The following is a 27,823-nucleotide window of genomic DNA, read 5'->3' on the forward strand; positions in this document are numbered from 1 at the left end:
ATGTCCCCACCAACCAGCAAGAGGGAAACACAGGCTTTCCTACGTGCTGTGGATTTTTGGAGGATGCATATCCCAGAGTACAGTCAGACTGTAAGCCCTCTCTATCAAGTGACCCAGGAGAAGAATTATTTCAAGCAGGGTCCTGAACAACAACAAGCTTTTGAACAAATTAAACAGGAGATTGATCACACAGTAGCCCTTGGGCCAGTCAGGACAAGATGTGAAAAACGTGCTCTACACCACAGCCAAGGAGAATGTTCCTTCGTGGAATGTCTGGCTAAAAGTACCTGGAGAGACTCGAGGATGGCCCCTGGCATTCTGGAGTTGGGAATACAAAGGAGGCCTATTAAACCTCATCTGAAAAAGAGATATTGGCAGGTCATGAAGGGGTTTGAGCTGCTTCAGAAGTGATTGGCACCAAAGTACAGCTCCTCCTGGCACCTCAACTACCAGTGCTGGGCTGCAGGTTCAAAGGGTCTCTTCCACACATCATGCCACTATACAGAGTAAGTGGATTGCTCTGATAACACAGGATAGGAAATCCAATCACCCAGGGATCTTGGAAATCATCACCAGCAGGCCCCAAGGCAAAAATTTTGGACTATTATCATCATCAGAGGAGGAGAAGGTGACATGTGCTGAGGAGGCCCCACCAAATAATCAGCTACCTGAAAATGAAAGGTGACACGCTCTCTTCACTGATGGTTCCTGATGTATCACAGGGATACATTAAAAATGGAAAGGTGCTGTATGGAGTCCTATGTGACAAGTCACAGAAGCTACTGAGGCACCAAGTGGATCAAGTCAAGTCTGGGCTGCTGAGATGTGGTAAAGACATCACTGCCCAGGCAGAGAAGCTGGCTGTAGAACTTCATCGTGCAGCTGCACACATACTCAAGAGTCAGATGCTTCCAAACCAAACCGCTGTATGATTCTGTGATTCCTTACTTGTGTCTCTCAAATTCATATTTGGCAGATAAATATTTTGCTAGAAAACAAAGTATATGGCCTAGTAGAAGTCCTTGAGGATTGAAACAGTCTGTACACAAACATAAGTGGTGTAATATGCAGCTGATCTTAATTTTTATTAAATCTTCTGAGTGAGTGGTGGATTGAGAATTCACTACTAATTATTTTTCCGCTATTTGCTTTCTAGACAGAGGGAATTGAGGCTTCTTGTCGAAAAAGAGGAGGGAAAAAAATGGCATATTTCCATATGTATTCTCTCAGTCCCTGCAGGATGACTTTTCCCCTTTATGAGTGAGCTAGTTTAGTTACCAGTCATTTGCTTGATTCTGATCTCTAAATAAAGTGCCTGATTCTGCAAATGCCTATGAAGTACAGAGGTGAACAGAAAGATGCAGTACCTTGCTGTAAAAGCCTCTTGGCTCAGTTTCCCCTCTCCCTGTTCCCTCTGAAGCACTCTGAGGCTGTCCTGTTTGGGAATATCTTTATTACAGTGACTGACCATCCATCAGCCTCAATCAGTGGAGGCTGAAAATAAAAAACTATCCATGTTCATTGGGCAGTGCATTTGAGAAATGGGAAAATACAAGACCGCCCAGTAAGTACACCCACCCAGCCTGTGTTTACCTGTCTGTATGTTGTAGGACAGTGCAACAAGAGCTGTTCCATGATCTGTGTTCCACCACGACTCCTCAGCTTCAGGACATCTATTAAGTGCCAGTTCATCTCTGTGAAAGCTCTGGTCTGGACATGACACCAATTTAGTTTGGTCATAGAGTTGTAGCAACTCTTACTTTGGATGCAGTCACACCAGTGTAAGGACCCTGTGCCAGCATTGCTCATGCTGATGTTACGCAAGACAGCTAGAACAGTATACATATCTTTACATGGTTTACTTCTGTCTACATGAAGCACTATTTCAGACTAGGCACTAAGAAGAATTCAGTAGATACTTTTCCCAAATACCTCAGATTGCCAGTGCTTTGTGTGTGACTCTGTACTCTTCACACATCCTTGTGGGTGGCAAGTTACATCCATTAAATCCAAAGAAACTGTAGGATAAAATACATTGGCCATACAGACACTGTTTTTCCCTACTCAACTCATGTGCTGACAGTTGGTGCTGCACATAAAAAGCCAACTCTGAGGGCTGTCAGGGGCACTCTTGCCTTTGGAACATGAACTGAGGTGATTGCAAAGACCTGAGCTTGTATTCGTAGTGCTCTCATCAGCAAGGCAGAACACAAGCCCAACACCCACCACAGCCTCTTTGAACCCTGCACTGTAGGCTGTCAGTCTAGCCAGAAACCCAGCAATCTCATTTATGCAAAAACAAAAACAGAAAGACAGCTCCTCCTGATGGGAATAAAAATTAATTCCAGCCAAGCAGCATAAACCCTGAATTGCAAATTATGATGACAATATTTCCTTGTTCAGAAGAGCCTATCTCATGCCAAAGAAACACCGTTAGCATCAGAAACCCTATCCTAATAAATCACTGGTGAAAACTGCAGAAATAGGACACAAAAGAAAGGAAGAGGCTAGGGTCCTTTTTATAAATAACTCGCCACTCTGGAGTGAAATTGACACACAGTAAATAAGGGACCTTTTGTTTCAAAAAGTATACTTTGGGCAGTAGGACAAACGTGTTACTTGTATCTTGGCAGTGCTCCCAAATGCCTGCTGCACAAAAGACTGGTGATGTAATTATGGCCACAGCAGACCCAAAGAGATGCCAGCTCCTGTGCAAGTCCACGACTTTTTCCTCTGGCCTGGATTTATCTCACCTCACTTGAGTCATCTGAGGGACAGACATCTAGGCTTGGTGCTCTGCCTATGTCAATTGTGAGGAGAGATCAGCCCTTCCAGAGGGCCACTTAGCTCCTCCCTTGAACATCAGGATGGATGCCCTCTGGATGTGCTGATCTCCCACTGCTGAGCAAAGCATAGACTCAGATTCTTAGCTGTTAGTTGGCTACAGCTGGCTGAGAGGACCTGTGCCCTCTGTCCACTATAAAATGGAATAAGAAGTCTTCTGGATTTCTTGTTCACTTAGATACAAAGTCACTGACTCTGGGTCTGCTCCCTCTGCATCTATTGCCTTTGGCACAGTGGACCCTAGCAGAACTAACAAATAAGCACACATGACTGTCCTGCCTAGTGTAAGAAGTTAGAACAGCTGCCTGAACAGGCTAAAGAGAGGGAGGTTATCCTCCCTGAGCTCATACCTCTCCTCTGGCAGCTGGTTGGCAGGGCAGTGGGAAGGCACTGCCCATTTCCTACACTCTCTGAGCACAGGTATGTGAGCACAGGAAGGGTTTGCTGTGCTGTACAAGGCAAGCACTACCCTTGGAGCTTCTCACCATGCTTTCTTTTGCAAAAACTGAGATCTGCTCTTTACAGTAGATGCTGCCTGCTGAATTAAAGAGTGTCAGGCCAATTTAGGCTTCTTGGCCAATTAGCAGGAACATTTCCAGAGCTCTGATAGATTGAAAGTAAAGAGAAAAATGTAATTTTAAAAGGAAAATGAAATGTTGTAATATTGCAAGCAGAGCACAATCCTTACTAGTATAAATGAAGACAACCCATCTGGTTCCACTGTCAGAGCACAGAGAAACATAAGAATGAATACATATTTGGGACCATACCAAAGGTCCCTGTAGCTAAGTACCTTATATTAAAATAATACTGAGTAGTAACAGTTTCAATACTGTGAGAACCTCAGCAAATACAGGTCTGTCCCCTTGTAGGTACTCATAACTTCCAGCAACTCATAACTATCAACTTATTGAATCAGATGGTTTATCCTTCCAACAGCAAGCTGTCCCTCCATGAATTGATCTAAACTCTTTTGAAACCATATGTATCTCTGTCCTCCAGATTACAAAGGAAGGAAGAAAAGTTAAAAAAATTTCCTTATGTGTCATATTATCCTGTTTTAAATTTGTTTTAGTCCTCCAATAACTGCTGTCTATGCCTATGTATTTCTGAATGTTTATATTATGGAATGGAAAGGCCTAATCCCTGTACTGAGTTAAATCTCAATTTACTGCTTTGAAATTAGATGACTCCTTGCTATGAGATGCAATCCATGCCCCAGAGGATTATCTGAATTGATCTCAGTCCACTTTTTTAATATTTTAAATATCTCAATGATTCTTTTGCATTTATTACTTACAAGAGCCATACCCCACTGCAAATAGGTCCTTGTACTTTGGATTCCTGTAATGAGAAGATATATATATAAGATTGCATTTATTATTAACCGTGTAGATCCACAGAAACACACAGTGTTTCACACATTAACTTCAGAGTCCTTTCTCACAGGACTGCACACAGTTTGAGGGCTTTACCCCTTCACCACATACACCAGTAAAGTTTGCATAGAAGTAATTCTTCCAAACTCAAGATGTATAAAAAAAGCAGAACATTAGAAAACCAGGACAGTAGATGAAAAGGATAAAAGGGGCATAGACAGACATGATGTCAATCTCTAGCACTTCTTGGCTTATCCATTTCATAATCATGGAAAGTTTACTTTTAAAAATGAGGTCTTTGAGGACAGAAAAAAGGCAGGAATATGCTGGTTTCCATCCTTCAAGGGCAAGAATAAAGGCATTTCCAAATCAATAAACTCACTTTCCCTACCTGTCCTTAAATAATGAGAGATGCTTCAAGAGACAGTTATCAGTTCATGAATTCATGATCATTCCCACAGATCAGGAAGGAAAATTTACTTCTCACCCAGCTGGTTAACAGTGTATGTGCTGTGCCATATGCTGACTATTAGGCATCTAGTGTGTCTTCCGAAGTCCCTTTGCTTAAAAAACATCTGCCTTCTCTACAACCTCTACTGTGTGTGGACAGTGACTGTAGGTAGGTTTTCCATGGGATAAAGGTCAGGACTGTTGCAGTCCCTGAGCTCACACAGCACAACCAGTGGGTAACAATTCTGTGAAACGAATGTATGTGAAAATTACCTAATGAGTGTTTTCACTGGCCTGCTATTATGGATTGATAAAATAAACCACTTATTTTTTCATTTCTCTTTTTTTGTTGGGCTAATACCTAGGCATTCTAATGCTCTTGCTCTTTCCACTAAATGCACCACCACTGCTAAAAATGTGAGAATAAAAATTAAATTAGAAAAGCTTATTACATAAAGCAATTTGGAGTCATTCTTCCAATGTCAAGGCCATCTTTCTGTTATCATTTCCTGGAGACAAGAACGACAGCAGTACAAACTACCTATTAAAGATGCCTTTTCTCCCAGTTTTGCTTCCAGTTTTAGTGTTACTTTGTAATTCTCACACAACTGTATGCTTGATACTTTATTATATAATACTACAGTGGTTTGAAAGGCTCTGTCTCTTCATATATCCTCCTTAGCAGGGCACAAATGTGCTCACACTATCCTACAAACAAGTCATAGGAGGCCTAGCTGCAGGGCAGCACAAGGTAGGAGCTAACTAGGTATGTCTTATGCTCAGTGCATGAACCAAGACAGTGCTGAGGAGGATGAAGCACATTAAAAAGTGAATGGACTCATTCAGGTTCATGATGAGTGTTTTTTTCACAGTAATAAGCGTAGCGATAATATCTCAGACAAAAAGAGAGTTGATTTCCAAGTATCAGCAATCACTTTTGGACCGACCAGGAATAACCACGCAGAAGTGGACTGCAGGGCAAACACCTATTGCACTGAACTGTGCAAGATTCCAATACACAAATAACACTGTTGTCTGGAGGGAAAGCCGTATGAAGACTGGCTGAGGTCACTTGGTCTGTTCAGCCTGGAAAAGTGGAGACCGAGGGGAGACCTCACTGCAGTTTCCTCGTGAGGGGAAGAGGAGGGGCAGGCACTGATCTCTTCTCTGTGGTGACCAGTGATAGGACCTGAGCAAATGGCCTGAAGTTGTGTCAGGGCAAGTTTAGTTTGAATATTAGAAGAAGGTTCTTCACCTAGAGGGTAGTTGGGCACTGGAACAGGTTCCCCAGGGCAGTGGTCACAGCACAGAGTTCAAAAAGCTTCTGACAATGCTCTCAGGCACGTGGTGTGACTCTTGGGGCTGGTCTGTGCAGGGACAGGAGCTGGATTTGATTTGTGGGTCGCTTCCAGCTCAGGACATTCTATGATTCTATGATTCATGCATCAAGGCCTTGTCTGATATCAGTAACTCGGCATTTTATAGTCCATGGTGTTACCTGCTTGGCATATGTGATGTTTTCATTTTCCTGCCTGCTGCTTTAATTCTTCTGTATGAATTCTTGTCAAAAATATAGTCACTATCCCTTCTCCTCCCCTAGATTTTTCAGGACAGATTCCTACAGCATATCATCCAAAGATATGAGACATCTACCATAGCTTCCAAGAAGGGACTCTTATTTGCTCTGCTAATTGCACTCACTTTCCCCCAGTGCTGCACAGAGCCTGCTCTGCCTTCAGTTTCTGCTGAAGGGCACAAGCCTGGCACGTTCAGCCTTATACAATTTGCTGTGCATCCAGTAGCACTGGGCATATCTAGATGCTGCCCAAGCAACTGACTGTAATAATTCAAAACCGTGTTCCCAGAGAAATCAGCCCTGCCTTATAATACTGTTACATTCCATTCCACTCCCGGGCACAACAGTCGAGAGTAAGTTTGGAATGAAGAGACTTACCAGGAGATGGCAGTAACTGCAAGTTTCTTGGTTTTCTCATACTGGAAATTCCAGAGTGGGAGGAGGGTTCCTTGCTGGGCTCTGAATTCATCTGAGGCATCCTCAAAATATTTGAAATCTAAACCAAAAAAAAGCCAAGGAAAAAGTCCCAGTGAATAAATCAGAAATTAATCAGCACGGTTCAGTGTCAGGGAAGCTTTAAAAACCACTCTGTTATCCTCACAGCCTCTGAATTACCCAATTGTTAGTGTATAAACTCTCTCAGTTCTTTAGTCTTAACTCCAAACCAGCACCTCAGCCCAAAAAATGCATTTTACCAACACCAAGTCCACCCACACACAAGAAAAATAAAAATCAAACTGATGATTAGCAAAGGATTAACAAGAAAGTAGAAACCCAGAGCAAGGTGTGACCTCAGGTCACCCACAGAACTAGACATGGCCTTTTAGGAGGAATCTGAGCAGAGAGAGTGAAACTCTTGCACAGTGACATCAAGACTGAATATGTTGCCGTGGCTGTGATCTGCATGTGAGCAGAGAACTGATCAGCTCTGGTTGCTGTCACCAGCACCTGCATCCAGGAAAAAAGTACCTGCTGAGGGATGGAAGTGCTACAGGGAGGGCAATGCCAACCAAACCTGCTGTTCCCAGCCAGCTCAGAGCATGGCTAATGTGGCATCCTCTCTGCATGTCCATGGTCTGCTGTACTACTTGCCTTGTGTGAGTCAGTAGGTTCCTAGCCCTGCTCATTTTATCTCTGTTCCTCTATTCTATTCTATTCTGTTCTGCTCTTCCTTGTCCTTGCTATGGCTGTAGATACTAACCTGCAGGACTTCGGGCTTAAGTTAGAAGCATCTCTCAGTGGGCCATACCTTGTGCAATGTCATCAAAGGTGTTCAGATTCACCATCCGCTCTGCTATTTTAGCAGCCTTTGCAACTCTGGTTATAGGCTCAACGTGCTGAAGAGAAACGAAGGAAGAGAAAATGTATTTCCTATCTGTTTACAGGCCCTTCAGACCTCATGTGACTGAAAAACTTGAGTCCTTTGACCTTGAATACAGATTAATTTGAAATGCCTCAAACCAGCACCTAATGATAATGACACTTGAAATAATGCAATTACTTTATTACAAATTTAGCAAGATGCCATTCACAGCTGAGCTGCAGTAACTTCAGTGTTTGTTCCTGATTTAGCTCATTTGGAAGGTACTTACCTGTGAAGGCAGTTAAGAGTCTTGTCTTTCAAGCTAACTCATGACAGGATGAGCTAAAAGCAAACACGATTCCTCCCCCATCTCAATGGATATAACAGTTCATTACACTCAGTAATGAAATCACAGGTGCTTGATCATGCATGAGCATCCTTGTCCCTACCTGGAGATCTCTAAGTGGTGTGTCAAGCAAACATCAGAGGATTTAGGAGTCCTTTAATTAATCACCAGGTAATTTCAACTTGATGCATCCACACATCCATGGACAAATGGAACAAAGAGAGCCCAGCAGGGGCTGTTTGCCTGTCGGCAGGTGGCAGGTTGACATGCTTTGTCTGACAGAGCCCTGGGACTGATCATCACAATCCTATAACCACCTTCTTTCCAAACTCTATTTTCAACTATTTTTTGTGTGAGCATGTTGACCACCAGCAAAAACCAAACTGGATTAACTAGCAAGTAGGACAGGAAGCCTGGGTGCCAGCAGTAGGAAGGACAGAGTACAAAAGTCCACAGACTGTGCTGGACCAGCAGGACAATGCTATCACAGTTCTGTGCAACAATGTGAGAGTGCCAGGGCACATGCAAAGTGCTCTGAGAGTGTGCTGCTCCAAGTACCTGAACGCCCATCTGCTACTGCTGCCCCAAAGCCCCATTACTGTTTCAAAGCCTTTCATCTTCAATCCTGTGCTAGGAACTGATGGCTGCCAGCACACCAACATTTTCTTCACAGTGTCAATACTGAAAAGAAACATGTCATCCTTGACACAGCTCAGAGAGTGCTCTGAACATGAAAAGAAAAAGTGAAATGAGTTACCAAAACTACATCACCCAGTCACAGTCAGAACTAAGAACATGACTTCAGATTATGTGTGTCCAGCCCTCCACATCTTTCCTGGGCTCTGCCACACTCAAAGGAGATTAAGTCTTGCTTGAAAGAGCATGAAACTCATAGGATGACGCAGAGATGAGAGAACAAGAGAGAAAAAAGTTTCTAAAAATTGCTATACTTCTATAAATTCATAGTTTGCTTACACCTCCAGTATTGTGTGCAGTCTTCTTTTCCCATCTCAGAAAAAACTATGTAGAACTTGAAACCAAGTTGAAAGAAGGGCAGCAAGGATGGTCCAAGTCTGGAATGGTGTCTGTGCCAGGAAACACTGAGTCAGCTGGGACATGCCAGTCTGTAGAAGAAATGGCTCGGGAAGACATGAGACAGGTCTAAATGGTCCAGAGAGGATGGACAGGGACTGACTGTTCACTGCCTCTTCTGCTACAAAAAACAGAGGTGTCAAGTGAAAGTTGTGTACGTCAAGTTCAAAACAAACAAAAGAAAGTGACTTACAGAAAGATGACACATCTGTGCAAGTCCTTGCCAAAGAGTATTGTAGATGCAAGAATTCCTCAAGGTTTCAAGGAGCCAGTGCTTCCATTCAAAGCACATAATGCTTAGAAAGTAGTTGAAAACAGTTGAAGGCTGAAAGACTATTTGGGACTGAGATATACTCTTGCTGGGTTCCTATCCTTTAAGGAAGGGTAACCAACAACCACATTCACTTGTGGATAGTCATCTGAAGCCATGGGGTTCCTCTCATGTTCTTCGGGTTTTCTCTGGGTCTAAGGGATGACTTCTTGAAAACAGCACAGAGAATTTACTGTCATCTTCAGAATTTAAGAAAGTGCAGGAAAAGATGTTTTCAAATTTTAACACCGCATGATATTCCCTAGATATTAGGAAGTCATAAGTATTAAGAGAAATTAAAGAGGAAGAGAAAGACGATGCTTGAAACATCTCAAGTAGAAATCAATAGTCTCAATTGCTTGAAATTCTCTCGTTTGACTTTCAGTTGTCATTTTTACTTCTGTCGCAATAAGATCTGTTTTTCTCTAAAACACATCCTTAAAAAAAAAAAGCAATTCATCTCTGCTGACATTTTTCCAACAGTATTAGGATTATGACTACAAAAGCCATTGGCTGACATGAGCATATTGCTCTGAGTAACCTTAATTGATAGAGGCTAAATGTTGAAAAGGTTACAATACAATTTAGAAAAAGAGAAGTGCAACAAACAATTTTCTCTCCAACGCTGTAAAAGTCACAGTTACAAGGTATAGAGAACAGGTCCCCTGGAGTCCTGCTGGTTCACCACGTTTATTTGTTTCCATTAACCAGTGATGCAGGACAAAATTTCTCTTCCGTTTGAACAAGCATCTGCTACTGCAAGGGGCTGGGGAAGAAAGGTAGTGCTGTACCCTGCAGACGTGAGCAGGATTTTGGTTCTTGGGCTCTTACACATCCAAGGAAACTTGCACTGCAGGCATTCTGACTTTCCAACCTGAGACAACATTCTGGACTGAAGATCATAAGATAAAGCTTACTCAAAGATGAATGCTGGATCCTGCCTCATCTATGATGACACTAAGCCATGCGGTGTGGTCAACACACGGGAGGGAAGAGATGCCACCCAGAGGGACTTGGACAGCCTTGAGAAGTGGGTCTGCAAGAACCCCATGAAGTTAAACAAGGTCAAGTGCAAGGTCCTGCACCTGGGTTGGGGGAATCTCAAACATGGATACAGGTTGGATGATTAATGGATTGAGAGCAGTTCTAAGTAAAAGGATTTGAGGGTAATGATGGATGAAAATCTGAATATGATGTGGCCATGTGCACCCCCAGCCCAGAAAGCCAATCCTGTCCTGTGCTGCATCCAAGGCAGCGTGGGCAGCAGGGCAAAGGAGGGGATTCTGCCCTTCTGCTCTTCTGGTGAGACCCCACCTGGAGAACTGCATCCAGCTCTGGGGTCCCAGCGCAGGAGGGGTATGGACCTGCTGGAGTGTCCATGCAGAGTCCATGAAGATGATCAGAAGGCTGGAGTACCTCTTCTATGGAGACAGGCTGAGAGTTAGGGATGTTCAGCCTGGAGAAGAGAAGGCTTTAGGGAGACCTTATAGCACCTCCCAGTACCAAAAGGGGGCCTACAGGAAATACATGGTGGGACTCTTTATCAGGAAGTCTAGAGATAGGATGAGGAACACCTGTTTTAAACTGAAAGAGAGTAGGTCTAGATTAAATATTAGGAAGAAATTCTTTACTGTGAGGGTGGTGAGACACTGGCACAGGTTGCCAAGAGAAGCTGTGGGCATCCCCGTCCTGGAAGTATTCAAGACCAGGTTGGATGAGGCTCTAAGCAAACCGGTCTAGTGGAAGGTGACCCTGCCCATGGCAGGGGAGTTGTAATATTCTATGAATCTATGATACTATGATTCCATGATAACTATGATTCCATAGTTTTGGGGGTTTTCTTGGTCAATGGAAAGTAGGCTTTAAATTGAGAAAAAAAAAAGAAGAAAAAAAACAACCTCGGTAAATGCAGAAAAAATGTATTATTCAATTGTTTGGGGTTTTTTTCTGCAATGCAGGAAACTCTCCAGATGAATCAAAAAAGCTTTAAGTCAGCTTTTCTGTTAGGTAGCGGTGTTGTTAGCAATACAGCCATGACTAACTACATTTTTGGCATTAAACTGGATCGGTGTAAGTAATTTTGTCATTGTATCCTGTCCTATTTCACGTTTTATTTATTCTGTATGCTACTGAAATAAATCTTCAGAGGAAGTGCTAGGCTTAATTTATCTTTTTTTTTTTAAATTTCTGTTTGAAACTCACTTTTCCGCTCAAGGTCATTTCTGGGCCAGCTAATCAAATGCAATGAGAGCTCAAAGGATAACAAATATGTTTTGTTTATTTCTGTTCGTAAGTTATTTTTAGAACAGTAATAATGTTAATTGAACCATATGTAAGATGGATAATGGGCTAATAATTTGAAAAGAAATGTCTTGGTCTTGCTCTGCAATTCTTTAACACTAATGGCTTCATATTTGCCTCTCAGCAGCTGGCCAGTCGCAATGTGTAACTCCTGCAACCTGAAGCACAAGAAAAAGCTTCTGCTGGTGTGTAACTACATATCCAGAAGACAAACCCTACCCTAAAATCATTGTAGTAACTGCTCATACCTCTAGCAATACACATACTGTGACTAGAGGAGCCCCTGGCTTGCAAAGAAAGAAGCACAGTACAGGGCTGTTGTCATCTGTTGCCCAGCCAACACCTCCATGCACTGCAAACACCCACTGTAAATCCCAAATAAAGCTCCCCAGGTTGAATTGTGTCAACTAGTTATTAATTTCCAAAACTGTACTTATCTGATCATTTTCACTCCTCACTTTTAATTCTGATACACTGTTAACAGCAAATTGAAGACAAGGGAGTTGGTAATAACTCATCCAGTCCTACAGATGACCAGGAACAGGTGAAGAATAATGTGAAAGTAATTGCATTCTAATTTCAGCTGTTATGTAAAAAATATTAGTGGTTTCCAAGGGCTGCCAAATGATAACTGTGACCCTCTGGGCTGCCTCACCAGGCATATCTCAGAAAGGGGTAATGCTACAGTGAGATAGACAAGTCAGACAGGACCCCACATGACTCAGAAATGCACATTTCTCTGTTAAATACAAATTTTGTTTGGACTTCTTAGGACAATGATCAACCACTTCTGTTTCAGAGGAGATTAGAGATCATTCCAGGACAGTAAGTTCCAGCTTTAACATATTCCTTACTGTTTCACATCCATTTATATTTCTGTTGACACTATCCTCTGCCTCGGTAATTCTCCCTCTCTGCTATCTAACTCAGATTCCTTCTCCACCTTTGCATTAAAGATAAATATGCTAAGATTTTTTAGTATCATGTATTCAAGCTTTCCATTTCTTATAGTCTTTTCCGTATGTGTGCAGGTTTGCAATCTATCATCTTTGAAAAGGGTGATTAAAATCACATATCCCTGTACTATTCCTGAAAATGTATCACCCCACCTTACCTAACATAAACAGTTTCTCTGCTATCCATCACAGAGTATATTCCAGCAATATACTTGTCTCTTGTAGCCACATCACAACTCTCCAACCAACACACTCATGTTTCTCCCTGTCATTACAATCTGTAAGCCCTCACCTTACCAAAGACTGTTTTGATACTCCAAAATGCAGTCTCCCTCTCCACCAGTCCCTCCCAGTTTGTACTAATAACAACTTTTCTGGTATGTCTAACAATTGCCTAATGGCACCATATCAATAGCTTTGCAGAATTGCAGATAGATTACCAGTACTCTACTTTCCTCATTAAGGGAAGACACAATTTGCCTTTCATCAAAGAAAGAGGTGAGATTATTTGGACACAGCCTACCTTTGGTAAACATGTGGTATTTTACTCCATTTCATATATACTCCCAGTTCTGTATTCTTTCCCTCCCTATTAATTCTCTTGCCTTATGTATTGTTAGAGGTCAAATTAATGGAATCATTTTTATCCCTCTTATATACAACATGTCTTTGTGATACTCTAATTACATAGCTCCAACCCTCTTTGCACAGATTCATTAAAAAACCTTACTATTAGACTTGTGATTTCATGCCTTGCCAGCTCAGGGTCAGAGGAGCAAGCCTGCATGAAGGTCTTTGCATTTTGTTTCTAGCTCAGATACTGTAATTTCCAACTTCATGCAACAACACGAGGAGGGTTGTACTGGATCAGACCCAGCATGTATCTGGGTCAGGATTGTAGAATCATAGAATCATTTAGATCGGAAAAGACCTTTAAGATCATCAAGTATCCTCCCTTACGGCCTCTTATCATAGCAACAGCTTCCATCAGACATCCACCATAAGCAGATGGCTTAGGAACAGCAAGAACAGGACAACATTTCTGCCTAGTTATCTTTGCTTCCAGATATTTTCAGCTCAGAAAATTTCATATCCTTCCTCTTTGATATTCTGTGTTCTCCATGTTCAGTGTACTGCCTTTACTGAAAACTGAGGAAAAGTTTCAAATGCTGCATCTCTGCCCTCAGATGTAGCACACCCTTTCTTCCCTAGATCCAGGCACGCTGAGAGATTTCGAAGAGTCCTTCATCACAATCTCCAGTCAAATACTTTCTGTTATTCCAACTTTTATTCACTCATATCTTCTTTATATCATTCTCATCCTTTTTTCTGCTGGTATCCTTGGTTACCTCCATTCCTTTTCCTGTTGGCTGCCTCTCTCTTCTGTTTTGCTAAACCATGATCTCCCAGCTTCTCTATGATGCATAGCTTCATTCCACTTCTTTTCCCCCAGTGAGAAGCTTCTGCTTAACTGTCAAGGCTTCCCTCCCCTCCCCTCCTCTCTTCTGCTTTTGACCATGTTCTTTCACAGATCACATCTTTCCTCTCCCAGTCATGTGTTCTCTTGACCTATTACTCAGTACCAGAACTGTTTTCTCTCTCTTTTCATCCATTACCTTTTCAAATCTTCATCTAATCCCTACATCATCTCCAGCTGTGGCTCTAGTTCTTGGATATTCTCTTTCATGGCCTCCTACCATAGTAACAGATTCCATCAGGCATCCATCCGTGGTAAGAGCCACTCATTTTCTCTTCTTCTTTCCTTTGGGTTGAATTTGTTGCTATCTCAGTAGATTTCACAGTAACTTTTGATAATACCTAGACTGACCAAAACAATGGTGGAAATCAGTTGCTGCTTCTTGCCATTGCATCCTTGATCCAGATCAGCCACGTCTCCTGTCTGATGTTCCACAGTTCCCTTCAGCAATGATCAAACACAGTTTATCCTCAGAAAGCACTCAGCTGGGAAAGCTCTGTTTCAATAAGCATGGTGCAAGGTATGTAATCTGTGAGTTAGGAGTTCCACAAAACCCATTTCTCCATTTGTGACTTGAGACCAGAAATACAGATTCTGATGCCATCAACCTTTCATTTGCATAGACCTACACATGAACAGATACAACAACTGTTGTAAGTCTGATTTGAGCCTTGGAGTACCTGGGGTTGCATTTTCCCAGTTAATTAGTGGAAAATTTAGCAGGTCTTTCATGCAACTAAAGTTGGTCCACCAGCCTCACAGAGGACCTCAGTCTGGGACACTGGTTTTGCATAATGAAGCTTTCCTTTCACTTGACTTTCTGTCTTTCCTGCAAGCCCTCTGCAAAGTGAAAAGCAAAGCACCAAAGGAACAGATCATGAATTACTGGATTCCAATTTCCCACTGTCGTCAGTGAAGTGTGCAGCAGGTTTTTTACAATATGGTTTCACTGGTAGAATATTTACTTTATTTTCATCATCAGTTTTTAGCAGTCCACCGTTTAAGCCTATAACTGTAGTGTTGACTTCAGGCTTAATTCTCCAAAACATACTCAGGTGAAAGGTTCACTAGTTTTTGAAAGGACCTTGAGTTTCCATGGCACAATTCACAGGAAGAAGCCTATCAGAACATGGTCTGTTTATACTGTAAGGTTTATGCTGGCACAGTGCTGTGGGGTGTCTAAGCCAGCCAAATCCTCTGCAGTTGTATCAGCCATATGGTATGAAAGTGATAAAGCCTGTTTCAGAAATCAGCTCTTATTACATGGATATATATATATATGTGTGTGTGTGTATATATATATATATATATATCTTACATATATTGATATATCTACACCTATTTCAGGGGCAAATTAAGAACTAACTGCCATGATTCTGTATTACAGTTCTCAGTGTACTTTGCTCCACTCATCATAGAAATTATTTCAGTTTTCCTTCTAAATGGTTTAACTTAGACTGGGGAGGAAAGAACCACCCACAATTCTGTACAAATCAGACTCTGTTAAACCCTAACAGAAACTTCCTGAATCCCTTGAAAACATTCTGGAGCATGAAGAAAATCTTGCAGGGTTGCGATAGTGTATCCTCAGTGCTTGAAGTGGGATGTTATTTTTATGATGGGGATACTGTCACTTGAGTGGAATGAATTGTGTCATGCCCACAAGGCACTCCCAGGCTACTCCTGATTACTCCAGAGGAGCCTGGATTACGAGGCAGTATCACCCCCACAGCAAGGTTGCAGCATCAGCTTGGAATGTGGCAGGCATTAGGATACCTGCTAGTCTGAGAAGCCAGACTGAGCGAGGTGCTCCACCAGCAGCCCTTGCATTCACTGTGCTACTTCGCAGGACTTGGAGTGACTGACCTTCTCTTGGGGTGGTCACATCACCCTGCCTGAGGTAACAGGGTGGTGTGTAATTACTGACCATGGCGTAGAACTCCAACCACTTCTGTCACTTTCCAACTAAATGAATAAAATGAGGCATCAAAAATCCCCCCCCCAAATTTCGTCAAGCCTCACAGAATCATTATTCAATTTTAAGTATCTAGTCTTCTATTTCAATTAACTATCATTAGCTTTTATATAAATTATACATTATATATCATTTATGTATCTACAATCAGAAAATTTATAAATTGTAACTCTATAAAATTAAAATTAAAATTAAGAAATAGTGAAAAGTGGTTTACTACAGTACAGTATTTTGAAATAATCCTAAATTTCTCTGCCTTCCAGGTTGAACATTTTATGTAAAACCTCTGCATCCCTTGCAATGGAAAAGTCACGCACTATTTCTACTTATTTTGTTCTTTTATCCCTCACATAATAATAAAAAATGAGACACAAACATACTGCACAAAAGAAAGCAATATAGCTCACTTGGAAATCAGGTTTGAAAATAAGATCACACAAAATTGAAATCCTGCTTTATACAGCAAAACATAAATCCTGTTTTGCTGTATAAAACAGGATTTTTTTTGTAGGAAATACAATTCCTAGCAAAAAGTAATTTTTGCATTTCTTAAGGTTGTTACTTGCCAGCTGAGACAACTGGCTACACTGCCAGCATGACTTGCTTTCACCTGATTTGCACTGCGGATGTAGCCAGCACCACTTCAAGTAGCCTTCTTCCAGCATTATGAAACATACCTGCACCTCCACATGGGATAACTTCCTTAAACCTCTCTTCTCCTCTTCTTTCTTTACTGCCTGAGGTTTTGTTTTTTCTTTCTCTTTTGCCTTTTCCATTCTCTGAAGTTCCTCCACATAGGCATCATAGATGTCCCACTGAGAGACACAGAGGCAGGATTTATCACGACCTGATCAATACTCCTGAGAGCAGTCATCTACACCATCCCAAAAATATGTAGTCATCACCACAGTAACACTGCTGATGGAATTAGCTGAACATCTGCCTTCTTGCACAAAAAGTGAAGGGTTGAAGTCCAGGCTTTTTAAAGCACAATGGGGTATGTCTTATGTTTTAAGAACACTTTATTGCATTTTTAATAATTTCCTTCCTCCAACACTCTATTTACTGCTTTGACTCTGTATCTTTTTGTAGGACTTTGTGTTTGGCTAATTTACCAGTGTTTAATAGGAAACAAGCATTAAACATCTGATTTATGACATTTCTCATGTGGTGTTGGAAAATTAAATTGTAGCTGCTTAACACAATTTAAATCTTGGACTCCAACTCTGCAGCATATGATGCAAACTGAGAGCAGTTTTACATCTTCTGCTGTGCCACATGCCACAAATGTCTTACTTGAGCTGATTTCAAAAGTAATTTTTCTACTTAAGAATTATTCATTAGTATTGAAATGCTAGTACCCTATCTGAAGCAGGTTTATTAGTTTCAGGACAAAAACAAAAAGCAATCTGACACATCAGCTTGGGAGAGGGAGTATGATTCAAACAGATAATACAGACTAGAACACCAGAATAAAGAAATGTAGCAGAAACCTTTAGTAAAAAAACTGCATTGCGTTGTAAATTTGCAGGCAGAAATTAAATGGAAAGATGTTCCACATATCAGGGAAGACAAAGATGAGACAAGTATGAGAAGGAGTAGAACAGAAAAGTTTGGGATAGGAAAATGTGACCATAAGAAAGAACATGAAGGAAAAAGAATGGGGGGGAAAGTTTATGTAAAAATATTATTTTAGATCCACTGAAAATTTCAACTGAATCAAAAGAAACAAAAGGAAAACTTTTTCTCTCAGCTTTCAAACATTTCATGCAAAATCTTAGCCACAGCCTGATTATCTGTAAATCTCTGTTCCAAGTCTCAGGTCATCTTACTGCCAGAAAAAAATGGAAGAAAACTCCAGCTGGAGGGAGGGAAGATTTCCGGCCAAGTACTCTGTGATTTCAGGTTCAGGAATAGACTGGGATACATCTATCAACCTGACAGAGACATCTTCACTCCCATTCCTACCACTTTCCTATAACAACATTTTTTAAGTTGCTGCCACTGCCTTATAGTTTCTCCTTGGGTGTTCCTGTGATACACTGGTAACGAAACAATATTTTCAACACCAGTCTGACACACTGGTTTGAAACAATATTCGTATCAGTGACAAACACAAATACATTTTGCAAATATCTGGGAATTGACCAGCAGAACTGGCTGGATTCCCTCTCCAATGAAAGTTGTAGCATAGTTCATGTGTAAAATTCCATCCAAAATAATTTTTTTACATTATTTTAAGGGATGGAGAAAATCTGTACAGTTTTTCATCATTAATATATAGGCACATTCCCACTACAATAAAACAGAGCTAAGTTTCTTGCAATAGGTTGGTCTTTCATGTTCATTTTGCTGTCGTTCTGATTGGGTTCATCTTCAGGCTTGAGAAACCTGCTTTTGCATACAGCTAAACTTAGAAAAAGTAAAAACCCAAGTGCTGCATATGTCAAATTCTTAACAATACTCCCAAAAACTCCATGAATTTTCGTAAATTTCCAGTTGTACAAAATCTTCAGAGGTCTCCACTCTCTAAACAATGTGTTCAAAGTGGAGCTAGCATGCAGACATGTCCTAAATGCTTTTTCATTGCTTTGTTCCTGTATTTTGAGACCCCATCAAGCCTGCATCGTGTGGCTTTAGGTGATGGAGGTGTCCAGCAGCTGACTAGGTATTGAATGCTGGACCCTAGATCCTCCTAAATAACCAGCTTGCTCACCACACAGTGATGGAAGATCTTTAGCAACAGGACAGTTCCCACTCCCACTCTGTGTCCCTAGAGGAGCCAGTGCCCTGCAAGCTGCAGCCCACTTCTTACTGAGTCCAAAACCATTCTCACGCTGTGATTTCCCCATTTCCAGTCATTTAAGAGTCTCTAAAGCAGACTGGTCAGGGTGCCTGGCAAAAAATGAACCAATTAAAAGCAGCTAAACTGAGACACTTAACCTTACAAATAAAAACCATGAGCAAGTTCACCCATTAGGCAGAAAAGAGGGCCATACTAGTTTGTCCTCAGATACAAACCAGAGACCAAAGCCCATGCATGGAAATTCATTCCACTGCAAGGAATGCAAACACAATAATTTGCTTTTAACTTTCTCATATCTCAGTTTCCTAAATATACTCTAAAAAACGTTAAAGGTAAAGAGTATATATATTTATATGTATATACCTGGTGAACAGTGGCTGAGAAATTTAGCGAAGGTATAGGCTCTGTCTGACATCCTTTTTCCTGAAAAAAAAGAAATGTAAAAGGAAGAGTAATCTTGGCATTGAAACCCTCTGCAGTGACACAGTCCAGTTGTGGAAACAGTCTGCATGATTAACTTGACAGACAAAGGACTCCTAGAACACTGCACAACATTCCTGGTGATCGTGCAACTACAAACAGATTTTCTTTTGGACCAAAAGAAGGTTCTCAAGACTTCCTGATTTTTTCCCCACATACTTAAATATTCAATTTCAGTATTTAATTTTGAAGGAGTTCAAATGGTTTGTTTTATGTCTACCATTTGAAACATTCTGATATCAATTACAGTATCAGTTATGACTTCCTACCACATTTGAAAAGTTTTGTCCTATATTTTAAACAGCCAGTTGGATAGAACAGACAAACAAAGGAGTTGAACAGAATGAAACTTATAAACAATTCATCTGATGCTACTGATATAAGACTTTTATCATCCTTACATGAACATTCTGAAATGAATTAATATAATTCTGTAAAACGTTCATTTAATGGAACAGCATCTTCTTTAGAAAAATTGTTGTGTCAGAACATTTTTAAGAAGCTGCCTGTAGCACTTCACTGACCTCTGAAACTAAGAAGTCTCAGAGGTGGAAAGTGTACATCCTGTACAGCACACAGCAGTACTTCACAGCTATTTAAGGTCTATATTCTGCTTTCAGAGGCAGAATCACACAGAGGTACACAAGCCTCTTCCAATAAAATCAATGGGAAGAGAAGATGCAGACTGGGAACATAGAAATAATTAATTCCGTGACCTCCACTGGGATTTTGAAAGATGCAGAAATCTTAGCTCAAACTTTGTAGTAAGCACTTCACTGTCAGACAAACTCTCTCGAGATCCTCTGTCTCTACCAGTGGGCAGAGATGGTATTCCTTCTAGGAGATGGTAGCTCCAGCAGCACAGTTACTCTTATTTCCCTCCAAGTCTATCAGATGTAAAGGCACCTAACTGTACCTGTAACGGCTGCAAGAAGTCAGGCAGGCTCTCTGAGGAACCTGCATATATTCTGATTGTAGGGTAGCAAGGAAAGCAAGAGAATTGTCTCTCTGAAACTTCTATCTCTAATGCAGAAACCTCCTTTTTGAGCACTCAGCTGGGGGCCAACATTACCGGGATTGCTCAATCAGGAGGTTGCATGACAACACACTCAAAGGGAATGGCTGTGGGCTCAGCAAAAAGCTTAGGGAAGGAATATAAGGTTTTGGATCTGTAGTGATTGGAAAGTGCATGCACAGAGTGGGAGGGAGATGTACCATGTAGCAGCAGTAAAGATTTATCATACATGGGTTTGTTACTGCAGTACCCATGCTTAATACAAGCACAAATACATTTGTCCTTTTAATATAAAGGCATTAATACCCCTGTTACACTAGTAAGAATTGAAGTAAGAGATCATAAAAGGGCTGAGTGCCAAACAGGAAATGCTTTCATGCATTAGAAGTCCTCAGCTACTGTCCTAGCCATCGCTCCGTACTTTTTCAGACGAGAAAATAAACATGAAAAATACTATATCCAAGTAGATGTTTAAGGATTTACAACAGCACAAAAATGTTTTGGTGTAGGCTGTCCAAGAGTCCATGAGGCAAGACATTTTCTGTCACCATTTTCCCCTTCCCAAATGTTTTACAACAGTAAAACACTGTACTTTTTTCCTAATAGTATCTACAGAGATCACAGGATATGACACAAACACATGCCCTCCCAAAGCAAAGATCCTCCGAGTCACTGAAGGAACTGCAGCATACCCGCAGAGGGTTGAAGGGCGTCGTTGAAGCTCTCTCAATGAAGTTGAACTGGTTTGGAAGCTTCTTCTCAGGTGCTTTTGGAGGAGGAGGCTCTTCTGCCTCGGCTGCCTCGGCTGCCTCTGCTGCCTCGGCTGCCTCAGTTACTTCCTCAGCTGCTCCCTCTTCTTCTCCTCCCTCTTCCCCTCCTGCAGCCTGCAAGAAAACACAGTAGTGACTCCACCTTGAAAGAAACAGAACCACTTTTCCTTCTTCTCAGACTGCTGGATTCAATATTTAAGACGTAAATTAGGAAACTTCCAGCAATCAGAGTGAGGAGATTCTGAAATGATATCTAAATGGGAATATAGAAATCGAGGAATTGAAGTTTCTTGAAAACAAAACCATGAAAGAGATAACATAGCATAACTGCCTTTGGTAAAATGGACTCAGGGGCCAGAAGATTCCATTAGAGTTCAACTACCCTGTGTTTTCCTTTCTTTGCTAGACAATGAGCTTCATCTAAAACTAGTCTGAATTTGATTCCATGGTCTGACACTGTGTAGATAAAAACAAGCTTCTCAAAGGCTACTCCTTTCCTATCAGCCAACTGTCTTTAAATCAGGCCACTGTTCATTTAATTTGGTTATGCGTGCTGCTTCCATCCCTACACATTTTGTTTTTCACCAATGGACATATTGTCAGGAAGATTCCTGATCCCATCAAATTACATTGCATCTTGATATAACATCTGGATAAAGACAGATCCAATGTGATCCCCCAACACAGCTTCTGCAACTGAAAAATGGCAGCAGGACTCCAGTTGTTTTCTGCAGGTTCTCACCTACAGCAGAGACATCTCAGATATAAAAGAATCAATCACAGAAGCTTCTCAGCAAACCCATTTTATAATAATACAGTTTCAAATCTAAAACTAAAAATAAAATGGACATCTCTCAGCTGACTGTGCAGAATTACCTCAGTATCTCCTGTCTGTTCTTCATCTTTAATCTCTGCCTGTTCAGATGTTTCAGCAGGAGTCTCATCAGGAGCCTTTTCTGATGACAGAAAGGATAAGTGAATAAGCCCAGAATAATAGGACATATTCTACCATATTCTGCAGATCCTCTGTCTTCTGAAGCATTAATATACAGATGCATCCTTTCCTAATGCTGTCTCATTAGACAACACAGTAACAAATTCCCAATTTGGAGGGTGACTGTTTGCTCAAAGCCACAAAAGGTGACAATGTTATTACTAGAATGAAACTGCAGTACTTCTGATTTTGATTCCCAACAATGATGCAAGCCAAACTAGGAGCTGTTTAACTCAATGGTAATGAATCATGATCATTCCATCATGTTGAGTAAGTGGAACCAATGCCTGTCTGAAAATTACTGTGATTTCAGAAAACAAACCTACCTGCTTCAATGTTTGATCTGATACTCTGTCGCCTGCCTTCATCTGAATCTTTGGGTATCAGGTTTCCATTCAAAGAGAAGTGAATGGCTGTTTGATCCAGGTAGTCTACTAGCTTGTATTCGCGTTCCTACAAAAAGGGAAAACCCAACAAAATCACAGAATCATAGAACAGTTTAGGTTGAAAGGGATCTTAAAGATCATCAGTTCCTACCTCCCTGCCATGGGCAGGGACACCTTCCATTAGACCGAGTTGCTCAAAGCCCCACTCAACCTAGCTTTGAACACTCTCAGGGTTGAGAAATCCACAATTTCTCTGGGCAATCTGTTCCAGTGCCTCACCATCTTCACAGTAAGAGTAAAGAACAGCTCAATCTGTATAATTTAGATTTTGAGCTGCACCGGAAAGCAATCAGTAGACACCACAGACCACAGATGCTTTAATAGTTTCTTCTTAAAAATACTGTTTACTGCACCAATCACAGCACAGCACCAAGCCCACTTCCATCATCGTGGAGGATTTGAAGATATGGATCATTGATCACCTGCCTATATATCATAAATATGGAAAATGTCAGCTCCAAATAGAAGAGAAGGGGACCTTATTTGCTTCCACAAGACTGATTTCCTTTCTCTGGTGAACTCATGCAATGGTTGGTCAAAAAAGTACAGTAGCACAGAAATGAGACAGACCCAGGAATATTTTACCTGATTGTCTGTTCCCTTAGGTGCTGGTTTTGCCAGGGATAATTTTCTTCACAGTAGCTACTACTGGGCTGTGATTTGGATTTGTGCTGGAAACAGTGTTGACAACACAGGGATGTTTTAGGTATTGCTGAGCAGTGCTTACACAGAGTCAAGACCTTTTCTGTTCAACACCCCAGCAGTGAGGAGGCTGGAGGGGCACGAGAGGTTGGGAGGGGACACAGATGGGACAGTCGACCCCAACTGACCATAGAGATATTCCATATCTTATGGTGTCATGCTCAGCATATAAAGCTGGGGGAAGAAGAAGGAAGGGGTGACATTTGGAATGATGATGTTTGTCTTCCCAAGTAACCATTAAGAGACACGGAGCCCTGTTTTCCTGGGGATTGCTGAACAGCTGCCTGCCCACAGAAATGGTGGATTAATTCCTTGTTTTGCTGTGCACAGCTTTTGCTTTCCCTATTAAACTGTCTTTATCTCAACCCACAAGTTTTCTCACTTTTACTCCTCTGATTCTCTCCCTGATCCCACCAGGGGAGAGTGAGTGAGTGGCTGTGTGGGGCCAGCTGGGATTAAATCACGACACTTGCCTTAAATTTGGGATAATCCAATGCTAGAGTTGGCGGAGCTGTCCCTGTGCCCTTTCTTTGAGGGCATGCAACCCTTCCAAGTGAGGAGTGGGAGGCAAAGCCATCATTCCACTCTTCCCATGCAAAGCCATCATTCTACTCTTTCCATGCAGCTTCCCTGCAGCTGCTGGCTGTACACACAGGAGAAGGCTGCTCCAAGGTAATGCAGCATATGCCCTGCACACACAGCTGTGAAGGTATGACTCTTGGATGTTTTCTGGCCAACTGATGCACCCTCCTCTGCTCACTCCTACTCATCATGAATAAAGATTGTCAGTGAGTTCACAAAACACATTTCTGAGCTCTCCTATAATTCAAACAACTGAATCTTTATGTGTGGATACTGAGGCATAACTGCCCTATAGACTGAGAAAAGAATTGCTTTTTGTCCTCTAACCACCACAGAATGGGAAAAATTACCACCTGAGATTAGCTGCATTAATTACATCCACTGCCAGTTCTTGTTCTGTGATTGCAATATCCTACTTCTAAATAAATGCATCAATGCTTTTAGACTTTTACCCTCTGCAAAAACCCTCTGAGAACCACTGGCAGCAAATACGTAAAAAGATGAAGCTGTATTAACAGAAAATTTACCTTGTTATATATCAAAGGAAACACAAAACCAATTAATTGCAAAAAATCTCATTTCAGTTTTATGGATCATATCACACTTACTTTAAAGCTGAATCTGACAATATTCTGGGGAGCTTGGGGATTATCAGCTGTCAAGGTGCGTGTAATTTCCTGTTTTAATTCCTTTGGAATGGAAAAAAATGGTATTGTAAATAAAACTTCACTATTAATACAACAAGCAGCAACAAAAATCACCATGTTTATGCTTAGTTCTATGATGTTCAGTTCACTGCAGATACTCCATGTGCAGCTGATGCCTCCACAAGAACAATGCTTGGGGCCAGGCTGGCTCACAGTGGAATCCAGAACAGTCATCCCGCTTTCTACATAGTCTTTCAATGGGCTTTCTTGATGGTAATTCTTATCTAAGATATGGTAGCACTTAAAAAATGCTAGCTGCATTCCATGGAGCAAAACAGACAAGTTGTGTCTTCAAGCTTACACTGTCCAAAACTAAACAGTAAGCTCAGTGGCAGTGCTTTTAGGACTGATCACTATGAACAAAAAACAGCACTGCTAGTAACTGTTTTTACTACCTGCTTTGGAGGAAATGCATAAAACTTCCCTATAAGAGCTACTCGGAGGACTCAGAGGGAGCAATGTTAGATTTTTATAAGGCAGTGGGAAGAGAGAAACAACTGCAGTTGGAAGGGTGACTGACTGCAATCCTGCTGAACCCAGCTGGGAAGAAATGGCAGTAAAATTTTAGGACACTTCCCTGTATTGCACAGAGGCATCTGAAAAGCTCAGGGTTGGCTCTGGGATCCTTCTTAACTGAGTGATGCCCCAGCTCCATTCCCCTTTTGGATCAGCTCTAGGCAGTCACACTGTCTTAAGCCCAGAACTGTGTTTCAAAGCACATGCTCTCCGTTTTCCTTCTGAAAGCCATTTCAGTTTGTGCTGCAGACACTGTACTTCAGCAAGTATTGGAGTTTTACTCTTGCAGGATTTCCTCCAAAACCAATGGGTAGTCTTCAGCTTATGGAGCTTTGTACATATCTTATGTTGATACAGGTATTGTTTTACTCACAGCTTCAGTCAGCTCCAGTTGATCTGGGGATTTGACAAGAGCCCTTGCCAAGTCTCCAAGAGCATCTCCTGCTTCAGTGGAGACATCTTCATCCTTGCACAGGAAAGAAAAGCTCATTAGTCCAACAAAACTGTGATTGTTTCTCTCCCTCCCACAGCAGCACTTCTTCAGACACGAGCAAGGAGACAAAAACAACATTACCCCACCCATCCCCATTTTAAGCACAGCAGAAAAACTCAAATAGCAAGACAAAATTTGAAGTTTTTTGAATGGCTACACTTGACAGCAAGAGTTCAGTAAGTTGGAAGAGCTGCTTTCTGAAGATAGGTCCTGCCCTGTAATAAAACTGGAGCAACAACAGTGACAAAACTCAAGTAATTCCACCTCAACCTCAGTTTAAAAGTTAGCAATTCTGTTTCTTTTGACCATATAATACCCAAAAGACCCATACTTAATGGGTCTCAAAAGCACAAGTCAAGGACCTGCAATTACTCTTGATGTGTTATTCTATAAGCTATTGTTAGAAAAAAGTTCAAAATACAAAGCTGCAGGGATGTGGCTCCCAGAGGAATGTTAACGAATTTCTTGTAAAGGCCAATGGATTTGCATTCTCCCAAAACAGACTGCTGACCTCCTTGGGCTAGCCTTGGGTTGATGTCATGATATGATACCATTAAAGGAAAAATGAATCGCTGCAGGAATGAATTTCAATTAATTGTCCTTACAGAAAAACTGTCAGAACACAAAGCTGCTGATTAAAGTGCTTAACTGCTCCAGGCAAAATTTCTCCCTCCACTCAAAACATGTAATGAGTTGATTTAAAATAAATCAATCATTCTTTTAAATACAGTTCTCTCAGGCCTCAACTTCATAGCCATAAGGCTAAACTTTCTGGCCATACAGAGCTGTGGGTGAGTCCAAGGCACAAGTGCAGCGTGGTTGCAGGTACAGAATCCAGACCCAGCAAAGCTTTGCTATCTGCAGAGCACCACGACGATAAAAAGCACAATGCTCTGGCAAAATGTGCAGTGGCTGAAAGTAACAGAGAATTCTGTATATGTCAGGCATCCAGGGGAAGTAACAGGCTGCAGCCTTACTCTTTTTCCCCAAGGGAGCTGAAATGAGCGAGCTGTAGGGAAGGTCAGGTGCTCTGATACAAAACAGACAATGATGGCAGAACAGTCGTTTGTGATTTAATGCTCCCCACGTGAACACCTGCTTGTAGGACATTCATCATACACAATTTGATGCCAGTTAGTTCAGTGGCTGTTTTCCCTAGTGAATCAGATAAAAAGTATTGTGGGCTTAACATTTTTATATATGATTTTCATTTAAAAAGTAAATTACTTCTCATTTGTAAAGGGTCAAAAGAGGAACATTTAGCAAGACTGGGATTTGTCCCAAGAAAGCGAAAAGTTGTTTATCAATATACTTGTTTAAAGGCATGTAGACTCTCTCTCCCATCCATGACAATGGAGCTAAATAAGAGGAAGGTAGATTAAATCAGGGTATTCTAAGCATTTATTTGCCCAACAGTAAAGACATTATCATGAGGCTTTCAGTCAAAAAAGTTAATGCTATTTTCTCTAATACTTGTATTGCTATGTTAAGTGAATATGGACTGTATTTTGAATTTTCTAAACTGAGCAGGCAGTTTTCTCACTGTCTGAGTCAGTTTATATTTTGGAATTTACACCCCAAACATTTTGCTTTAATATTTTCATATTGCATTTTCCTTGAATTGTGCCTTTGTTTTAGCCAACATTTTCATTCTAACTTGCTAGCGTAATTCGCTGCTCAGTGGAAACCCAGAGCAATCCCTTACTGCTAAGTCAATTGGTATTTTACCAATTCCATAAAAAAAAGCCATCCTTGAGGCTGAATCTATTTTGCACCTCAAACTAAAGAAGGAAAAAACATTTTCTAAGACTTGTGGATCTTACCCGTTTTTTAGATCCGGCTTTACCAGCCTTTGATGCCTTTCCTCTTGAAGGTCCACTTACATCCTGAAGTGAGAACATATCCAATGTAAACTTTCAAAGCATCTTTTTTCTTAATTTAACCAAAGCAGAATAAAAGTTTGACGTGCTTATTAATGTTTGCTCCAGTGGTATGTTTTAAAGGCTGAATATACCAGCATTCTGTTTATAAATTATCTGAATGAAAGACAGTCGCTTTCATAACACGAGACAGCAGTTTATCAGCATGAATAAATGTCAGGCTCTATCCTAGTTACTGCCTGTCTGTGATACACCCAAATGTCCCACACATGGAGCTCTAGTGCCTTGCTCAAACACACTAAAAGGCTGCTCTTGCCCCAAGGGCTTGCATGGCACAGTGAGCCTGAAGGCAGCACAACCACATCCACAAAGCCATGAGTGCTCCAAAAACATGGAAAACACTGGTGGACAGCTGGGAAATTA

The 27,823-nt window shown here is 41.2% G+C and overlaps 1 protein-coding gene across 2 annotated transcripts in view; it reads right to left on the reverse strand.

The window, feature by feature from the left end:
- The window catches only part of DNAI1 (dynein axonemal intermediate chain 1), a 148,493-nt gene that overhangs the window by 108,694 nt on the left and 11,976 nt on the right, over window positions 1-27,823 (reverse strand). For both annotated transcript variants that reach the window (XM_051804485.1, XM_051804484.1), the window contains exons 2-12: window positions 27,344-27,406; window positions 25,401-25,493; window positions 24,413-24,493; window positions 22,401-22,527; window positions 21,957-22,036; window positions 21,003-21,194; window positions 19,179-19,238; window positions 16,687-16,824; window positions 7,499-7,586; window positions 6,628-6,745; window positions 4,145-4,188 (exon numbers count right to left, since the gene is read on the reverse strand). In XM_051804485.1, the coding sequence (XP_051660445.1) occupies window positions 4,145-4,188; window positions 6,628-6,745; window positions 7,499-7,586; window positions 16,687-16,824; window positions 19,179-19,238; window positions 21,003-21,194; window positions 21,957-22,036; window positions 22,401-22,527; window positions 24,413-24,493; window positions 25,401-25,493; window positions 27,344-27,406 (1,084 nt within the window). The remainder of the gene's footprint in view (window positions 1-4,144; window positions 4,189-6,627; window positions 6,746-7,498; window positions 7,587-16,686; window positions 16,825-19,178; window positions 19,239-21,002; window positions 21,195-21,956; window positions 22,037-22,400; window positions 22,528-24,412; window positions 24,494-25,400; window positions 25,494-27,343; window positions 27,407-27,823) is intronic.

This window comes from Manacus candei, unplaced genomic scaffold (genome assembly GCF_025592945.1).
Source record: "Manacus candei isolate 608988 ecotype Guabito, Panama unplaced genomic scaffold, ASM2559294v1 h1tg000061l, whole genome shotgun sequence".
Classification (NCBI taxonomy): domain Eukaryota; kingdom Metazoa; phylum Chordata; class Aves; order Passeriformes; family Pipridae; genus Manacus; species Manacus candei.